The following is an 18,285-nucleotide window of genomic DNA, read 5'->3' as shown; positions in this document are numbered from 1 at the left end:
ATACATAACTTGCATCCACAACCATTTTGTCCCAAATTAAACAACTAAGAAGTCACTTTATTTCTAACAAGTTTACATATAGAGGTGGCGTTAAAGTAAAGAAGTACCGTTAATATAAGTGTTAAATAGATCGGATAGGTAGTAATGATATTCAATGTGGTCTTGTCACTGGCATTATGCAGTTGGCTAATTGAATACTCGCGAGCATTAATACTTCACTATATACTCATTATCGATAACACAATTTTTTGCAAGAACTTACGAGTGCCCGCTCTGATGAACATGCCCCTGTTGTAACCAGATCTATCCAGGAAGATGTCAGATTTCCTTATTGTAGTTCATAGTGTTATGAATGAAGGCAATGTAATCTTAAAAGTTGGTTGAATGATAATAAGACAGTAATGATCATCATGATGAATTTTATTCATTCAAGTAACAGTATAATTTACAAAATATTCATGGAAAAAAAACATGGTATAAAATTGCCATTGTAAATATATACATATACATAAGATAAGAAATGGTTAGATTCACAATTAATTAACATAATAAACTCATATTAAAACAAAGGGTGAAAATTAACAGTGAAAGGGAACAAAAAGAGACATCAAACAATTAGATATTGCATCGATTTATCGTGCAATTTTCTGTTTTTAGGGTTTGATGCTTTCATGCTTATACCTTGAAAGACATTAAGGACAACCAATAGCTTAATTAACCCTTGTTCTTCATGTTAATTAAGATTAATGGTCTTTAGTTTCCAACACTATTATGCCTTTATCTATACAGACTTCTTGAATGCCAGATTAATTGTGAATAGATACTTTATTCTGAGAATGCAATTTCAAAATAAGATCCTTAAAATAAATAAATTTTGTACAGTACATAAAAAGCTGCCTTTAGACATGATTGACAACAATATAGGAGTTTTAATTATCATAGAGTATGTTGTTTACTTGGAGATTAAGAAAACAATTGATCTTTTTTTTAACCTGCCATCAATATCACATGCTTCCAAATATTAAATATCATTAATCAAATTTCTTTATCTTTATAAAGATCGTAACCTAACTTTTTAATGTAGCAATAAGTTACTTTGCAACATATTGGGAAAGTAATGTTTAGAAGAAGACAAAATTTTACAACTGCTACTGAGTAAATAAATGCCAGATTAGCACAAACCAATGATCTGTACAGTAAAAAAAGTGCTAGGGACAAACAATTTTGATTCGTTATAAACATAATTGTTACACATGATAAGTTTATTATATGTGTAAAAATTAAGAGGAAATCCAACTGACTTCGCTGTTAGCATTAGTTTGTTAAACGTGTGTTCACTGTAATCGTGTTTTACTGTATACGCTTAAATACACAACCAACATTTAAATAACCTCAAAAGTATGTGACTGTAGCATGCACTGTATTAAGTTTGTCTGCATCCTTGGGAAGGACCCTAGGAAATTTTAAATAACGCCAGGCTTTATTAATCAAATCGAATCGACTTTTTTATGAGAACCCTACCAATTCTTTGAATAATAGTGCAATACTAATTTTTTCAAAAAATTACATCAAAGTTCCGATATCATTTTTTTTTAGTTTGTATGGAATGTAAATACTGATCAATTAGTTTATATTTCAATATTAGTTCATTTTAATACAGATACATAGTTATATTACTAAAATGAATTCACTGGGTTATATATGGATAACAAGTTGGTACTTCCCAAGTTCCCTCCCCTTATTTGTTCATTCTACATTCATGTACATGTAGTTTCAATTAACATAAACAGGTGAAAAAATCAACAGTTTGTAACAACAGAGTAAAATATCTACTAAACTGGTACACTATACAAACACAAACAGTGCGTGTATATTTCTTGGTTACAATGTAATTCTTGTGGAACAGGCTAATGTTTCTGTTAATTGACAATTTTTTTATCCATAGAACTTTAAAAATCAAGATTCAAGCCAATTATCACCGAAAACTTTACAAAAGAAATCAAACATTTCATTTTCCATTGCCATATACCAGTAATTCTATGTAACATCTTAGACCCGTTCAGCAAAGCATGTACTCACAAGCTCTTGCGAATATTTCTGTTAAAGGGAAGTGGAAACTTTTCAAGTGCTCTCAAACATAGGCTTTGCTGAGCATGCCTCTAACTATACCCACTGTATGCATGTAAGTATATCATTGATACATGTATATACCTGTACATGTAAATCAATATAATAATTTTACCATGATACATGGATAAAAAAATCAGCAGTATCATCTTTTGTTTTATCTTACGTTCAACCCCCTCTGAATTATTTCTATCACAAATATGGTAAACATTTGAAATACCTTAAAATTCAATGCATCGTTTGCCTCAATTATCTTTATTTTTAACTTTAAGTCAATATAATTATACTCAAAACAATATGCCAGCCCACTAAGAATATACACAAGGTTAAGTAAACATACAAGTAAAAACACAGTAACACATCAGGTCACTACTGTAGCAACGAGGGTCATCTGAGACTATCCGTTGCTACGTGACCAATCAGATAGATGTTGTCATAGAGGTCACCTGCCAGGTCATCGTCCACGCTCCGCGCCGCTCGGCGGGTGTTCTTGATGAACTCTCTCTTGGACATTTTGTTTTTCACTGCAGGGCTGCTGAGGTCTACAGACAGCATAATCAGGGAGAAGCATAAAACAAACACTGTGTCTGAAAAAAGGCATAGAAAGGATGTGAAAGAGAGGCAAAAAGCATGGATAACTAGAACATAGTTATCGATGTATCTAGAGCTAAAAACCCTTCAGACTTATGAAAAAGAAACATAAGGAAAATGCACTTATACAATAAAGAGATTCATGGATGTAGAGCATGAAATAAACATTGAAAATAAGATGAAAGAAAAACAGGACACAGCATAATTGTACTGAATGTTTACATGAAAGAAGTAAAACTAGCAAAGAAGACAGTGCCATTATGTGGAACATTGAAAGAAGATATTCCAAAGAATCCTTAACAAGACTTTATTTGCACTCTGATGGTACCAGCTCTTACTGGGAAGAGAAATAACCTTGAACATTTTCACCCACAACAACAGAAAAATACAAAATAAGCACCCATTTTGTCATATATATGACAATTCCCATTAAATTCTTACCTTTATCTAATCCTAGTTTTGGGTTACAGTGACAGAATCTGTCTGAGAACTTGTCAATCATCTCAGACAGGTACTCTCCTCTATTGTTTGGAGCTGAGATGTTACAGAATAATTTTCGGAGGGCATTGGGCAAGAACTGATTCTGGAAGTTCTGTAGCTGCAGTAGGTGGTCTAAAACGTCTCTTCTGAAAATATGACACCATCAATGTGTTAGTACTGGTATTTGACACAGCCATTTAAGAGCTACTAATTTCAATTGAAATTTTTATGCAAGATGTACCATGTAATATTATGTGTCAAAAATTATTTCAATTATAAAAACTTTTATTAAACAATTGAGACAATTGATTTTAAAATGTTTGTATAAAGCATGTTTTTAAACATGCATCTGAAATTTCTTAAAAATAGGATACTGAAATTATTCAGTTAAATTGGTATAAGCACTTGTATAATGATGAGTTATCTTTTTTCCAGTGTTAGTACATGTAACATAGGAAATTTCACTATGCATTAGTTACGATTGTTGACTAACCAAGAACATAGATTTGACCATAGTGCCAGGGTAATATTGTCAAAGACAGTGAATTTTGAAAACATACTTCAACTCACCTCCTGTCTAAATACTCTCTCTTTTTATCAGGTTTGATCTTATTTGTGAAGTGTAAGAATTTTGCCATATCTAAAGCATTGTTATCCATAATGCCTCTTTTGAATAAATATTCCTCTCCCTACAAAATATACCAATATATCATAATTCCCAACAAAATATACCATATGATAATAAGAATATAAAAAGATACATTGAACAATTATGCAGGAAAATTATTGTATTACTTTATCATGACATTTCCTGAGCAGAATAAAATATAAAATTTGATCCACCACTATGCAACAAATCAAAATAAAAGCCTTACAGATCTGTTATATAGAAAATACTTTCATGAATCACTGAAGTCTAGTGTCACATAAACATATTCTATAACAATATGAGTAATCTTATAGGTAGAGATAAAACCATTTAGAAATGTGTGTTTACATTATATCTATGTAGCACCTGCATACCTCAAAGGGGTTGCCGTTGAAAGTAAGTGATGCTTCATCCAACAACAGATAAAGTCTCCTGTAGGATAGCTTGACAGGATTATTGATGTACCTATAAATGCTGGTGTATCCCCATGAGGCTTTACATAATCTGCACAGAAAACAAATATATGCATTAATGTACATGTACTCAGTTCAAAGCTAAATGCATGTTTTAATTTATTATTTCATTCCCATACACCAGTACATGTATATTTGTTTATCATTGAATTAGACTATTTTACAAAATCTGAACATAATAATCTGATAATCTCAATTGCTTTGATAAATCATATTAAAATGAAAAACATTCTATTTATTGCAAAAGAAAAAGTTTGTTCATCAAAATTTACCCCATCCACAAAACTTCATCATTTGCCAAGTTATTCCAGACACAAGCAGCTAGGCACAAATCGGTGGCATCTAGGTGGGACAGGATAGCCATGCTGATTTCTGGTGGTAACTTAGCCAAATCTGGGAATCTATTGGCAACCGCCCCATCATTATCAACTCCATTCTCCGATTCTAAATGTCTTCTTAAGATCTGACCCATATCCCCTGTATGAAATAAACATCATATTACCTTATTAAGTTTTTCATGGTTGGTTTGCTTCTTAGTTCAGCACCACCACCCCCACCCCCTCTAAAAAAAATTGGAGGGAAACACTATTGCATCTTTCATTAGACTAAATGTGGATCTATTTCTATGAAGAGATAACATCACAAGAATATTGACATTACTTTAAAGCCAGAGAAAAAAAGCACTGTCTTAAAATATCAAGTCTATTTGACTATAATTAAAAGAAACTACTGACGAATAAATGTTCCAAATTTATTTGTACTTAATTTATGCCATAACAAACATGCTGATCACCTAAATAGTCTATTAATCAAATGGCTCTGATCATCCATGATAATTTCAAAATAAAGATTTTTATTTGTGAATAATTGAGAATAAATAATTAAATTACATCAAATCTTGTGCCCATGATTTATAGATATCACAATTCTTCATAGATATATGTCTATGATTTCTTTGAGAAATTTCTCATGCACCAATTAATAATGGAAGAGAAACAAGTACCGGTAATGACAACTTTGGTACAGGCACAGCTGGTAGAATTATTGTGCATATTAGCTGCTCATCAGAGAACTTATAAATACAAACCTATGTTGCAATAATTTTGCACTTAATTTATTATATTTGACTACAGTTTGGTTATTGTATATTGCATGAAACATCGCAATAAAAACTCAGTCAAACCCATCAAAAACAATGGAAAAAGATAGATATAGCCAATATCACATGGGGTCATTCATGTGTTGTTCTTTTATTCATTTCAATGATATTGACAATTTGCTTTTTCTAGTACTTATAAAAATATGATACTTTTCTAGATCATCGAAAAAACTATGTTGAGAGCATTGTAACAACCTGTGTATATTTACATGAATACACAAGCTCGTGTGTTTCCCTAGGGCTTCACAAGTCTTGATAAAATGGGTAGGCAAACCCGGCCCAGGGCAAAATAAAAGCCGAGGCAGATCGGCAATCGTCAATTCCAAAATATGCATTGTTTTGCAGCAATATTTACATCGAATACAAATATACTGGTCCGTAACATATCCTGAAAATTTTAATGAGATTGGCAGATTAATTACTGCCAATCTTTTGTTTTGCCGCGGCCCGGGATTGCCTAACCATTTTACGAAGACTCGGGCTTCACACCTTTATTAATTAGGCTATGTCCCTTACCTGAACTTACCTGAGGCAAACCGACCGGTAATCAGAGAGCCGTTAAATTTGCAACAACAATAATAGACTTTTGATACTTATTTCTATTGAGATCAAGTAACAGTGTTGCAGTAATGATTAAGGTTTCTTTTTCTTATCATTTTCATTTTAATAATTCGATATGACAGTAAACTGATAAAACAAACAAATTTCTAGTAAAGAGATATATTAGTTTGTTTACAATACTGAGGAAATTCGAGATAAATGTCAGACGCTTAAGAAATCGATAAATCTGTTGTAGGAGATATGGCAGCGGGCAGCAAAGATACTTACAGTTTGTATGTGCTGACTACATTATAAAACAGCTTACAAGTTCCTAGAATTATACTTGATGTGCAGCATTGTTCAAAAACTGGTTGTAACAAACTACAAACTGGCGAAAATGACGTGGAACCTCGATTTGTTTTGATAGTTCGCAGTTGACAATTTGACGACTTTTCATTGGCCTAAATTCATTCTCTCTCTCTCTCTCTCTCTCTCTCTCTCTCTCTCTCTCTCTCTGCTAAATCATAAAAAAAATATACGCAATTCCATAATAATATTGCATTAAAACAATAATACAAAATATTAATTAAAACTGATTTTTTTCTTTATATGGTGATATTTATTTCTTTAATTAAGACCCATATATCAAAATTATTTTTTATAGCTTTAACTATAACTGCTACATGTAAAATCTTTCAATTTAAAATCTCTAAGAACATCTCAATAAGTTATGAATCTACTTCATACATCACATAAATATTCAATTCATGAACTAATGTTTAGAATAGTGATATATTTTCACAGCACTCTAAAATTGTACATCTCAAATACACAATCAATAAGATGTTTGTTGTTAAACTGTTTCTCAAACGCATTCTTTAACTAGGCCTACGTGTATATTACATTTTTGCGATTTTACATCTTCGCTTGCCAAGGTTTTCTGATCCGCATCGCTTCTTTGGTGCGGATCAGAAAACCTTGGCTATATTTTATAGCGAAGATGGCGATTCTAATGCTTAAATTGATGTTGATTAATTATACATGTTTACAAACCATTCGTTAACTTATAGTTAAGAGTCGTAAACAGTATTTTATGAATCATAAAACCGATATATTAGCATATATATCACATTTATTTTGTTTTGCATTGCAATTTAATTAAAATTAGACTGGTAATTCCGCTCCTTTACGGTCACCGTATCGTAGAGGAGTAGATTTACGTCTAATTTTAAGTTAGATTGTTTTGCATTTCAAGTGTTACGCATAGACCATATAGTTTATAGCCGTAAACCTAGTTTTATATTTAACCAACATTGTAAAACTGGCTTTTCATACAAAAGTGTAAAAAAAAAAATTAATTGGGGGGGGGGGGGTGTTTTAGTAGAAGTATCCATACTCTAGGAACTTGTGTTTCAGACCAGTCGAGTTGATAAACTATAGAATTTATAGTCTCTGTCAATTTGCATTAAATTTCATTGAATTAATTAACTATATATACTAGTATATAGTCTTTGTCAAAAGGCATAAATTTCATGGCTTAAAACTCAACTCATGGATCATGTTTATGGTGGTATTCTCTTATACAAAATCATTATATTCCTCATGGCAAGATGCATTCAAATAATTTGTATCAATATAAGGGGTCCTCTTGGAGTTGACGCACGACCCTGGGCTTTTGAAGGTGGGTTGCTGATTGCTAGTCTACTCGATACCTTCCTCTGATGAGCGAATAAGGGGGGGGGGGGGGGGCAAATGCCCATTTGGTTAATCATAAAATACAATTTCAAAATTTTGTTTAGATTCATTTATTTGTTATCACTAGGCACACTTTGTCAAAGTCAGTCCAAATATTTTAACAAACATTGAACCTCAACCTAAAAGGCCAGGTTTTTTAAGGTTATCAAATGTCTGGTGCCCTAACCAGTGAGACATTTCAAATCACAACAATTAAAGTGGTTTATTTAAATGCTATTTCTAATGTTGGCCATGAGTGTACGGACTTCTATGATTTTCCTTAAACGTCCAATTGCTGGGAGACAAATGATATTTCAAATGTAAAGTGGGTCATCATTCTAAGTTTTCGTTGGTTGAAATTGGTATGTTTTCCATTAGACCTTAATTAGACTACGACAAAAATATGGAGCAAAGACCCTATAAAATAAAAGGCATTGAAGTTCTTATTTTTAAATGACACTACTTGAGGGTTTTGGATCAAATTATTTAGTCCATTGTTGCATATACATTGTTAGAAAAGAAATTTTGAAAGAATTAAGGTACTAGTATGTTAACGTCTTTCAGACTCGTATTCCGCCCAATTTAAACATTTCATCTGTTTTAATTATTCCCCCGTCTGTCATATTGTATCTATTTAAAAGTCACTCTTGAACATATTTAAATGCAAAATTAAAACCATTTAACAAGACATTGGACTTTTGAAAAGACGTTACTATCTATTTTTTTTTCATCAAAACAAGTTAAAAATGACGCTGGATGCATAGATTTCATATTATATAAATAGTGCCTGTTTGGGAGGGTAACAGTTGAAATTGACACCCCGAGAAAACCATTGTCAACCGACGCGAAGCGGAGGTTGACAATGGTTTTCGAGGGGTGTCAATTTCAACTGTTATCCTCCCAAACAGGCACTATTTATTTTGTTATACTGAATGTCTTTTTTAAAATTTTTAAGAAAATTTTACTGCTTTTATATAGGAATAACGTGAATTCTACAGCGAACCGTACGCGCATAATTTTCGCGCATGTAACATTTTTTAATGTTACCCGTTGCCAAGTGCGTTGCTAACGCTGAGGGTAATATTAAATATTATTAACTGCGTCTTAACCAATCAGATTTCAGTATTTAACATGAAAGTATAACAAATGGTTTTAGCTCATAAGCCAGACAAATCATGTCGATTTCAAAGAGCCATGGCCGAGTGGCCAACAATGAAATAGATAGGCCTACTTCAAATTTCTGTTCGACACAACTACCCTAAGTCCAAGCTCCTGTTAAAATTGTTCTTGTCCAAATCGTTAGCAGTCCTATATGTGATGATCTATGAATATTGAATACTGTTATGGTTTTCACCCTGTATTGCCTATTTGATGACCAATCTTCTTTTAAGTAAACCGGTCGAATGGGGGTCCTACTTGACTTAATCTCATACAAAACACATGATAATTCACAATTTTATTGTCGAGTAATCTACATATCCAATTTCACAAAATAAAGTATAAATAAAATATCGACAAAACGTTAATAAAATACTGGTGCATTAAAAACGCAAATGAGGATTTCTCCGTTTTCCGCACACATGTAACGTTAGGCACGGATGCATCGAGACAGATCACAGCTTAGCATTGACGACAAGGACGAGCTATTCAAAGAAAATACCATGAACCATAGCGATGGCAAACAGAGAGTGGTTTTTGTACTCGATACAGGTATAGTTGTCGAATTTATCGTCCCATAGACACCGACTGGCCACCTCCAGTCCCTGCTCAGAGCACTGTCCGATGATCACATTGCAGATTATCTTATAGCGCGGAAAGTCCATATTTCTGACCCGATTTCGGATCATTTGGGCAAGATCACAGCACTGTTTTCCGGCAGTCTTGTTGTCATACGACACAGAGGACAAATGTTCCTTGAAAATATCCAAGACGGCGTTCCGAACTTTCCATGGAATGAACGTTGTGTCTTCGTCGGGGGCCATTTTGTACGTGTTTTCCATGCGGACTTTGGGTTTGTTGGCGATACTGCTTTGTTCCTCGGGAAGGTCCAGCAGGGCCTTGGTCAGGCGTCGCCCGGCAAGGGCCGTGGTTCCAGACAGCTTCATGATGGATTTTCGGCGACCCATCCCCCCGGCAGGTTTCATTGACTGTTTCCTGGAAGGGAACTTGCTATTACCCCCCGACGTGTCCGGAGAATCATCTGTAATAACTATAGGAATGGACTCCTTTCTCTGTTGATATAAATTAAGAATAGTGCATATGTTTAACCCATTTGCTGAGACTACCAACTTCTTTAATAAAATCTTTCCATAGTCCAAACGACCATTGTTTTAAAAATAAACTTAAAGACGGAATATGCTTTGACAAGTGTAGAAGATGAGCAGCTGATGAGTGTTGTGACACGTGTCAAATAGAAAGTTATTTCAAAATGTTTATTATACTAAAATAACATTCTTAAAACCATTATGTAACCCAACATAACCCAAGTTGTAAGGGTTTATACACGCTGACTTTTTAACTCTCCATAAAGAAACATTGCGCAACAATTACCCATTGGTTAATTCGCGGATTTACATTCTCATAATCAACATTCATTTGTTAGCAGTGAATCACAATTCATTTTTTAATAACAAAACGAAACCAACGGTAACAAAGCGGGTTCAAAATGATCAAAAAACACCAAAGATTAAAAGATTTTGTTTCAGCATTTTCGGATTACTGGGTTCGTCGCCGACAGAGAAGAAACTCGTAGCACGTTCAACAACGTATAATCCTTTCTTTAATTTAAAATGAAGTGCATATAATTAAATGAATGCGCGTTTTGTCCATATGCACATTAATTCCCCTCCTGATTACCAAATAATCTCTATTTCTGGTTTTACAAATCGTTTGAAATAAAAAAAAAAAACAACCCAAAAGAACAAGTCTGACGAGTTAAACGACAAAACGTTAAAAAGTTTTTGTGCTGGTCCAATTTGCCCACTAGTCTTATTTTTTGATTATAATATTTCGAATCACTGGAGAAAATAAACAAATAAAATGATAAATAAACACAGCTACCAGTATCAATAACAATTACTAGTGTTATATTTTAACGAAAATCGCGTAATTTAACCAATTTATGATTTAAACTCTGTTGAAACAGGTAACAGAGTTATCAAAGAAATTAATTAGGATAGAAAAGAAGAAGAAAATATTTACCGAATCCGTGGTCATGGCAAAACGTCAACAATATTCACACAGCCTGCAATTGTAGATATATGTAAATCAAATCATTGTTGGGCAATATAAGTCCGCGCCATTAAAAGATATGCAGTTTCATGGATCAAATGGAGATAATCGGAGGCCTAGTCCATAAAAAAACCTCTGATCGAGTATGTGGAATAGATAAATTGTCATCTAGATTGGTTTACGACTGGAATTGTCAACACTACTCTAGATTACTATTTACTCTTCTTTATTTTACGTGTTTAAATAGTCTTCCAGATTTTTTCCCGGGCGCTTTTTTATTCTACACGAGAGAAGTTATCTAATATACCTCTAGTTTTACGACCGGGTTGTAACAATACATTGATGCCCTGTAGTGTGTTTCAAACGGAAGTATATTTCCAACGGGTATAATTTCAAGGTATAGTTAACCGAATTCTATCACCCTTCCCCACGAGATGTGAATGGAATTCTCACGCATAGAATTGTAAATTAAAGATTAACCTGTCTACCTGTAACGATGAATTAATTTGATAGCAGTCGCAAAATAAAAAAAACAAAAAAAAAAACTAAGCAGAACAGCTAGATCAACAAAAGTACCGTAGAATAAGTATAGGTACATATTAAAAACTCAATTCTTACCTTTTATCACAATTTTCAAATTCGTCCTTGAACTGGCTGCGATATCAAAATGAGATTCTTAATTTTTCCTCTTTAAAATTCTCTCTCGATTAAATTTCAATTTCTGGTAAATCTTAAATGCATTCACACATGTTGTGTCTGCTGAATGTTATAGGACATCATGCGCACCGATCGTATTCAAATCACTACTTACCGACTCTACAGGAGAGTCCCTAAGCCAGTATTTTAAACCCACAACACGATATTTATCCCAACTATCCGACAAAATGAAATTGTGTACTCGTTTGTAAACGGATTACGGAAAATTTCAATAAAATAATCCCACTTGGCCGCTGTAATGCGGTGAAATGGCAACCTCTGAATATAAACGAACCGACGGGACGTTGTCCCTATAAAGAAAGCATTTAGATAACAAGGTATAATATTTTTTCCTCTCCCTTCGATAATTGATTTCAAATCGTAGCTGTTCACATTAATTGGTATTAAAGCAGCAATAAAAGTCAATCGATGGGAGAGAAATCAATTAGTGAGAGGGCCCTACCTCAATCACCGGACCACAGTTACCATGGATAACGGGTATCGGTAGGGACTCAATACGCGACACGGCTCTTAAGTTAGCGCGGAGCATGCTTTTAGAGCCCACTATCTAATGAAAGAAAGCAAGAGATAAGATTCTGGCGACTGTTGGCTGCTTCTTACCCATCTTATTAAACACCCGAATGAATTGTTATTCACACGATAAGAGTAGTTCGTTGTTCGATTACTGGAAGTAAGAAAGAAAGAATGGGAAGAAATATTAAGGGTAAAGACCCCCCCCCCCCCCCCTTTTTCTTAGATTTCACTCAATGAAACCATTGTTTTAAAATAAATTGATATGCAAGTTTAAAAAAAACTTTGCAGTTAATGAATCTACCCCCCCCCCCCCAAAAGAAAAAAAACCCAGAAAAAACACACACAAAGAACAGAGTGCCTTTTTATATTTAATCAAAATCACAGTCAAATGACACTGCAGTGGAGGTACACCTCATAATGTAGTTCATTATTACATGAATGGTGCATTCCATTATAAACCTTTAAGCAATCAATAGTCTATCTTGCTCGGCCAAGACTCTTCTCATATTTCTCAGGTTGGAACAAAACACGGTTCAATACATAAATATACAATTGCATTGCACTTCCAAAAAATGTAGCACATTTAAAAATATATTAAATGGAAACACGGAAAAAATTAAAAGGCTGATACAATATGCATCAAACAATAATTGAATACAAAATACATTTCAAACATTACACACAGAGAGCTATTGTCAGCACAAAACACAGGTAGCTTTTTTAGGAAAAATCATTCCTTTAATAACATGACTGAGATATACTACTCAGTATTCCTCAGACCTCTCAATTTCACTTGTATCAATGATTAAATCAATAATCAATGATTAATGCATTTGGTTGTCAAATATAAACTACAACAATAGTATTTCAAAGCACTGTATTAAATGACTATTAATACCTTCTTTTTTAAATTTTATATAACTTTATTAAATCATTGATTTTTTTTTTTATTTTTGGCACAAAACGTAAGAGCAATTTAAGATCTTGGACACATCAGATATATTTTTATAAAACCTCCTTAAAATTTATCACATTGAAGTGGAAGTACATATAGGATACACAGAAGACAGTTTTCTTTGATAAAAGTTGGTCATGTATGGTCAATTAAATCCTTGTTCTACCGACACAGGTTGTGTGACGCACACACTACATTACCCTTGGAAGTCCCTGACTAGCACTCAGAAGGTGTGGGCGTTTCTGCAGACTCCACACCCCAAAGCAAACTCCTCCCCTGTGGGTGGATGCTGGACATGAAGTGGACACTCCTCACCCTCAAGCTGTTTCCCCCTGGGTCCTGTGAAAGAATTTAGTCACATTTGTTACTAATGATAGTGAGCCAGTTTTCTCTCTACAAGTGTATGTTAATACATAGAGAAGGAAATTCATCTAAATTATAACCCAACACTATCTCAAACCATGCACTAACAATTTCATGTTATTATTTAATTGTACAGCCATCCTGGTGTGGCCTTAAACTACCTAAGTTCTTTACCTGTATTCTACAGTCATTTTTTATCTCTTACCGGCCGGACAGTGGGGCAGCTCAGTCTTGGCTATAGATGTGACTCTCTGGAAGTCATCATGGCAGGCGTTACAGAAGTGGGTGGTACCGAAGCAGAAAAAGACAGCGACAGAGCAACAGTAGCGACACTTGTATTCCAGGAAATCCGTCCCATGCTTTGGACACATCTACAACATTGATAATGTAAATGGAATGTAGGATTGTTAACATTGATACTTTCATTTGAACATCATTTTCATAACATTAATTTGAGTGGTTTGAATCATCTCTTATGATACATTGTAAGATGGAGATGAAGGTTGAAGTTACCTGGGCCCTAGAGACGTCAGAGCACCCCCCACACACCAGCTCCCGGGGGTCATAGTCCTCAGCCACCCCTATCTGGTCATCACAGCGGGCCTCACCTCCATTATAAGCCTTAAAAACAAGCATAACAAATTACTGTAGAAATGAAAATATTCTACACAAAATATAAACTAATAATTTACATGTACACGTGTATATAAACATATACTGTTAAAATACCTTTTTGCATTTGTAGCAGACATAGTAGGCATATCTGTCCATGGCAAACCCAGCAGGGTCCTTGTAGAAGCGAGCCCCGGGGGTGGTGATGGCCTCGGCCTTGTGTAGTCCCTCGTACTCCAGTCTCATCAGAGCCTTCCGCTTCACATCACTGAACAGGTCACGGATCGGCTTCAGCAGTTCCTTCAGCACAGAGTGGTCTATTGGGTTCTGATATGAAAATAAAATATATGTTTAATTTAATTTTTGGACCATTTATCATTATCAAAATCAAACAACATAGGAATAAAGTAAAAAAGACCAACTTAATGTAACATAATGTTGTACCTTGCATATTGGACAAAGTGAAAATCCAAATGTGATTCTTGGACCCACCCATCCTTTCTCCAATATATTTCTGGAGCAGTGAAGGTGGAAAACATGCTTACAATGTAGCTGGAAAGATAAAAGAATTATTTTTAATCGATTGAATTAAAACAAAATAAATCTGGTATGCAAATGTTTAAGATTCATAAAATTTAATGTTAGACACAAACCTGGATAGCAGGGGCTGCAGAGAGAGCCTCGGTGAAGCAGATCATACACATGTCATCAGCGTCCTGTTTTAGTTTGCCCTGGTACGGCGGGCAGTTGTGGAGACAGGGCAGACACTCCTCTTCATTAACAATCCCCCCACACTGGTGTCCACAAGCAAGGACTTTCTGACAGGCATTCTGGGCATGCTCCTAAAAAAAGATGAACCAGTGAATAAGAATTGTTGCACTTAGTACCTGGTGATTGTGTTAAGGCCCAAAATTATAAATGTATTGGTACTAGAGCCAAAAATTTCCAATCATAATGCCTCAGGCAGATATTTTCATTTCAAAATTTGCAAAGGGGAATAACTCAACTCTGTGCCTACGTAACAAAACAGTAAAGCCTCTTTCAACATGAGTCCCCTTTTACCTGACAATCTGGATCCGAGCAAACATTGCCGATGGCTAGCACGCCAGTCTTTCCTGTGGTTCCACAGAAGCGACACCTGCCAGGGCCTGAGGTAGCGGCTGTAGATTTCCCTGTAAGGGAGACCGAATCTCAGAGATCAGACAGAATTGAAACATAAACGCATAGCTAAACCATTTAATAATACAAACAAGAGGCGTGTTCAAATGTACCGTTATATGTTTGCAATGGAAGAATCAAGAAGAATTGTTTAACATTTCAAATGAACAAATGTTTTTGCAAATATATCTATCTTTTCAATCCCATTGTCGTATTCTGACAATACTTAACCAAATCAGACAGTACCTTCTCTGAACTCAACCATGGCTTTGAGAGCCTTGGAGTCGGCCAGAGCCATCACCCAGAAGAGCTTGGTCCGGCCACAGCCCTCATGTAGGTCCACCTTGATGGCCTCTTCCTCCTCCTTAAACACCTACAGCCAGCAAATGTAACAATCAGTGACAGACACAAAACAAAGGTCTACTTCACAGTTCTTAAATTTCATCAAAATAAGGCAGACTTTTATATGCTATATATTCATTACCTTTTTTAGGGAAAATCAAGACATAAGACAAAATAAAGACATTTTAAGCAAACAGTAAAAATCTACTATTCTAACTTGCAGTTACACTTGCAATGTGATCATATTTTGATTTAATAAACACTGTTAAACATTAACACTGTCAGGCATATACACTGACATAGACACTGTCAGATATACACAGAAATGAAAACTGTCAGACATAAACACTGTCAAACATAAACTGACTGTTATTTGATTTGTTAGGCTTTTTTACTCACCAAAGTCTATCAAATTATTAAGTATGAAGAAAATCCGTGACTATGAGTGGCCACCAAATTTTGATTCTTACATAGAATTGATCTTAAGAATTTGTCCATGATGTCACTATACATGAGGTGTGTACCTGTCTCTGGTGGGAGCGTTTGTTCCTGGGCAAGTGGAGAAATCGGTCACAGTCGGCACACAGGTTCCCGCAGTCACTGCACAGAATGATGGCCTGGGTCTCCCCGTCGTCATGGTTATCACAGGTCGGCTGTAAACAAAACAAAACTTTGTTGTGCTGTTACACAAAAATCAATTGGTCTATGAATCAAATGTAAAAATAAGATCACAAATATCAGTTCTGTTTACAGAACCCGTTCCACCATGCACATGCACTGCAGAGAATGAATTGATGTAACTATCCTGGGAGGTTTGAGTTACTTACCCTTGGCTGTCCGTGCTGACCGTTCGGACCGCTGACCCACTGACCAGACGTCAGTCTTTCCACATGATCCTTGTCCAGAACACAGAGGGAGGCCAGACACAACCACAGCTGTAACATAAAGGTACATGCATTTGCTTTAAAGTCCTTCAACAGCTAAACAGCACTCCAAGAGATGAAAAATTACAGGTATAAATACTTACACAACATTCAGAAACTTATTTTTCACAAATTTTAAGTAAGATAACATCAGAGAGTACTAATACATGTAATTCAAAGTTGAACTGAGAGACATTTAACCTTAGAAATTTTTAGATGTACTCCCTTTGGATAAGACTTACAGTTGGGGTCTTGAGGCAAACTTGAGGATCTCTGTATTTCTCCCCCAACTTGGTGAGATTCAGAATAGCTTCAGCAATGGCTGCCTTGGTGACAGGTGCCCATGTCTCCGACAACTGACCCTGGGGTACAATAGAGTGAAAGTTATATCACATACCTGGTACTTTGATAATCACATGGGAAATAATATTACCAACAGATCATGATTTATCTTACCGAGGCCATGTCTTGTATAAGTGTGATGACATTGTTTGCTAAACTTTCATTAATTTTTCCTCTCAGCCACCAGCGAGATTTTGAAGCTCTAAAATAACAAAAGAATATTACCGGTAATGAAGTGCTAAATTTTTCTATTAAAAAAACAAATTTGAATAAATATGTTAAATTAAATTCCTGAAGACTTACGTAGATCCAAGGAAGTCCTCTAGTTTGACAGCAGTCATTGCTTTCTGTGGTCCGCTGATCTTAATCTTGGTCTGTACTGTGAGGGCCTTGCTGATGCATGATAGCAAAACGTCCAGAAGACCAGGCTGTTCAGGATCAAAGGAGGCAGTCTCGTCCCGACTGGCCAGACTCACAATGCTGTACTCAACAGGAGGCAGAGCAGGCACGGACAGGATGTTAGAGAGGGTCTGAGGTTTCACGTCTTGGAGAACTCGCCGTAGAACCGAAATTACCTTGTAAACGAAATTTCAACATGATCAAACAACACTAACAAAATTTATTTTTTGACAAAAATAAGGATATTGAAGGTCACTGTAACCAACATATCAGACAGATTTTTGACATTGAGAAATCCATCTAGATTTTAATGAAATGGAAGGGGGGATTTAAAACAAAATGTTTAAAAATCATTCTAGCTACATTCATGCACACAGTGCATGCAATTTGTAAAGTAACAGATGGTTAGATGAAAAGTTTGTTTAAAAGAGAATGTAATTTGTGATGTGATTATGTATCATCTCTCTTACCTGTCTCTGGACCCTGGGTGTGCCTGTATGCAGCAAGCTGAATAGGTCCTGTAGCAGGGGGTACTGTTGAGCCAGGTAGGCCCGACCCACACTGGAACCACTGAGGGCCAGCACCATTGACAGCAGCTCAAAGCAGTACACATCCTGATCACTGCAACAAGACAGACAAACCAACAGTTGTACATATCGCCATAATTAGTAAAGACTGTTTTATAATAAGCCTGAGATATAAGAATAGTGAAGCACTGACCTGGTTTGTGTTATATGGTTGGGGTTGATCAAGCTAGCTTCCCACTCCTCTCTGATCTTGGTGGACTCCTTCCTGATGCCTTGTACAATGTGGGAACATACCTTAAGGAAAGCAAGACAAGTGATGAAACCCTCAAGAGCTAAAGAACATGTACAATTATAAACTAAAATATTAGGCAAGGCCAACACAAACAAAGCAATTAATAAGTTATCTTTTCAAAGAAGTTTAGAAAATTCCTAAAAATGTAAAATGAACAT

At 35.2% G+C, this 18,285-nt stretch overlaps 2 protein-coding genes across 3 annotated transcripts in view; both read right to left on the bottom strand.

Moving 5' to 3' along the window:
• Positions 1-402: 402 nt before the first annotated feature.
• Positions 403-11,954, bottom strand: LOC128191839 (F-box only protein 8-like). The gene is made up of 8 exons (XM_052864164.1): positions 11,603-11,954; positions 10,955-10,997; positions 9,414-9,984; positions 4,593-4,797; positions 4,222-4,351; positions 3,769-3,887; positions 3,160-3,344; positions 403-2,714 (listed from the first exon to the last, which is right to left on the bottom strand). The coding sequence occupies exons 2-8, from the start codon at positions 10,967-10,969 to the stop codon at positions 2,515-2,517; spliced, it is 1,425 nt and encodes a 474-aa protein (XP_052720124.1). The 5' UTR covers positions 10,970-10,997; positions 11,603-11,954; the 3' UTR covers positions 403-2,514.
• Positions 11,955-12,561: 607 nt separating this feature from the next.
• Positions 12,562-18,285, bottom strand: part of LOC128191831 (E3 ubiquitin-protein ligase MYCBP2-like) — a 49,547-nt gene continuing 43,823 nt past the window's right edge. For both annotated transcript variants that reach the window (XM_052864144.1, XM_052864145.1), the window contains 15 exons: positions 18,029-18,129; positions 17,779-17,929; positions 17,213-17,484; positions 17,024-17,111; positions 16,810-16,929; positions 16,472-16,579; positions 16,169-16,297; positions 15,549-15,675; positions 15,207-15,316; positions 14,798-14,986; positions 14,589-14,696; positions 14,262-14,471; positions 14,046-14,153; positions 13,738-13,903; positions 12,562-13,508 (listed from right to left, as the gene is read on the bottom strand). In XM_052864144.1, the coding sequence (XP_052720104.1) occupies positions 13,393-13,508; positions 13,738-13,903; positions 14,046-14,153; positions 14,262-14,471; positions 14,589-14,696; positions 14,798-14,986; positions 15,207-15,316; positions 15,549-15,675; positions 16,169-16,297; positions 16,472-16,579; positions 16,810-16,929; positions 17,024-17,111; positions 17,213-17,484; positions 17,779-17,929; positions 18,029-18,129 (2,103 nt within the window). In that variant the 3' untranslated portion in view covers positions 12,562-13,392. The remainder of the gene's footprint in view (positions 13,509-13,737; positions 13,904-14,045; positions 14,154-14,261; positions 14,472-14,588; positions 14,697-14,797; positions 14,987-15,206; positions 15,317-15,548; positions 15,676-16,168; positions 16,298-16,471; positions 16,580-16,809; positions 16,930-17,023; positions 17,112-17,212; positions 17,485-17,778; positions 17,930-18,028; positions 18,130-18,285) is intronic.

This window comes from Crassostrea angulata, chromosome 7, assembly GCF_025612915.1.
Source record: "Crassostrea angulata isolate pt1a10 chromosome 7, ASM2561291v2, whole genome shotgun sequence".
NCBI lineage: Eukaryota > Metazoa > Mollusca > Bivalvia > Ostreida > Ostreidae > Magallana > Magallana angulata.
This window is presented reverse-complemented; position numbering and strand designations above follow the sequence as displayed.

Coding starts and splice junctions, on each gene's coding strand:
- LOC128191839 (XM_052864164.1), bottom strand. Junction 4,798..9,413: donor TGCCATCGCTATGGTTCATG/GTATTTTCTTTG, acceptor TATTTCATACAG/GGGATATGGGTCAGATCTTA. Junction 3,345..3,768: donor AGAGAGTATTTAGACAGGAG/GTGAGTTGAAGT, acceptor TCATATTTTCAG/AAGAGACGTTTTAGACCACC.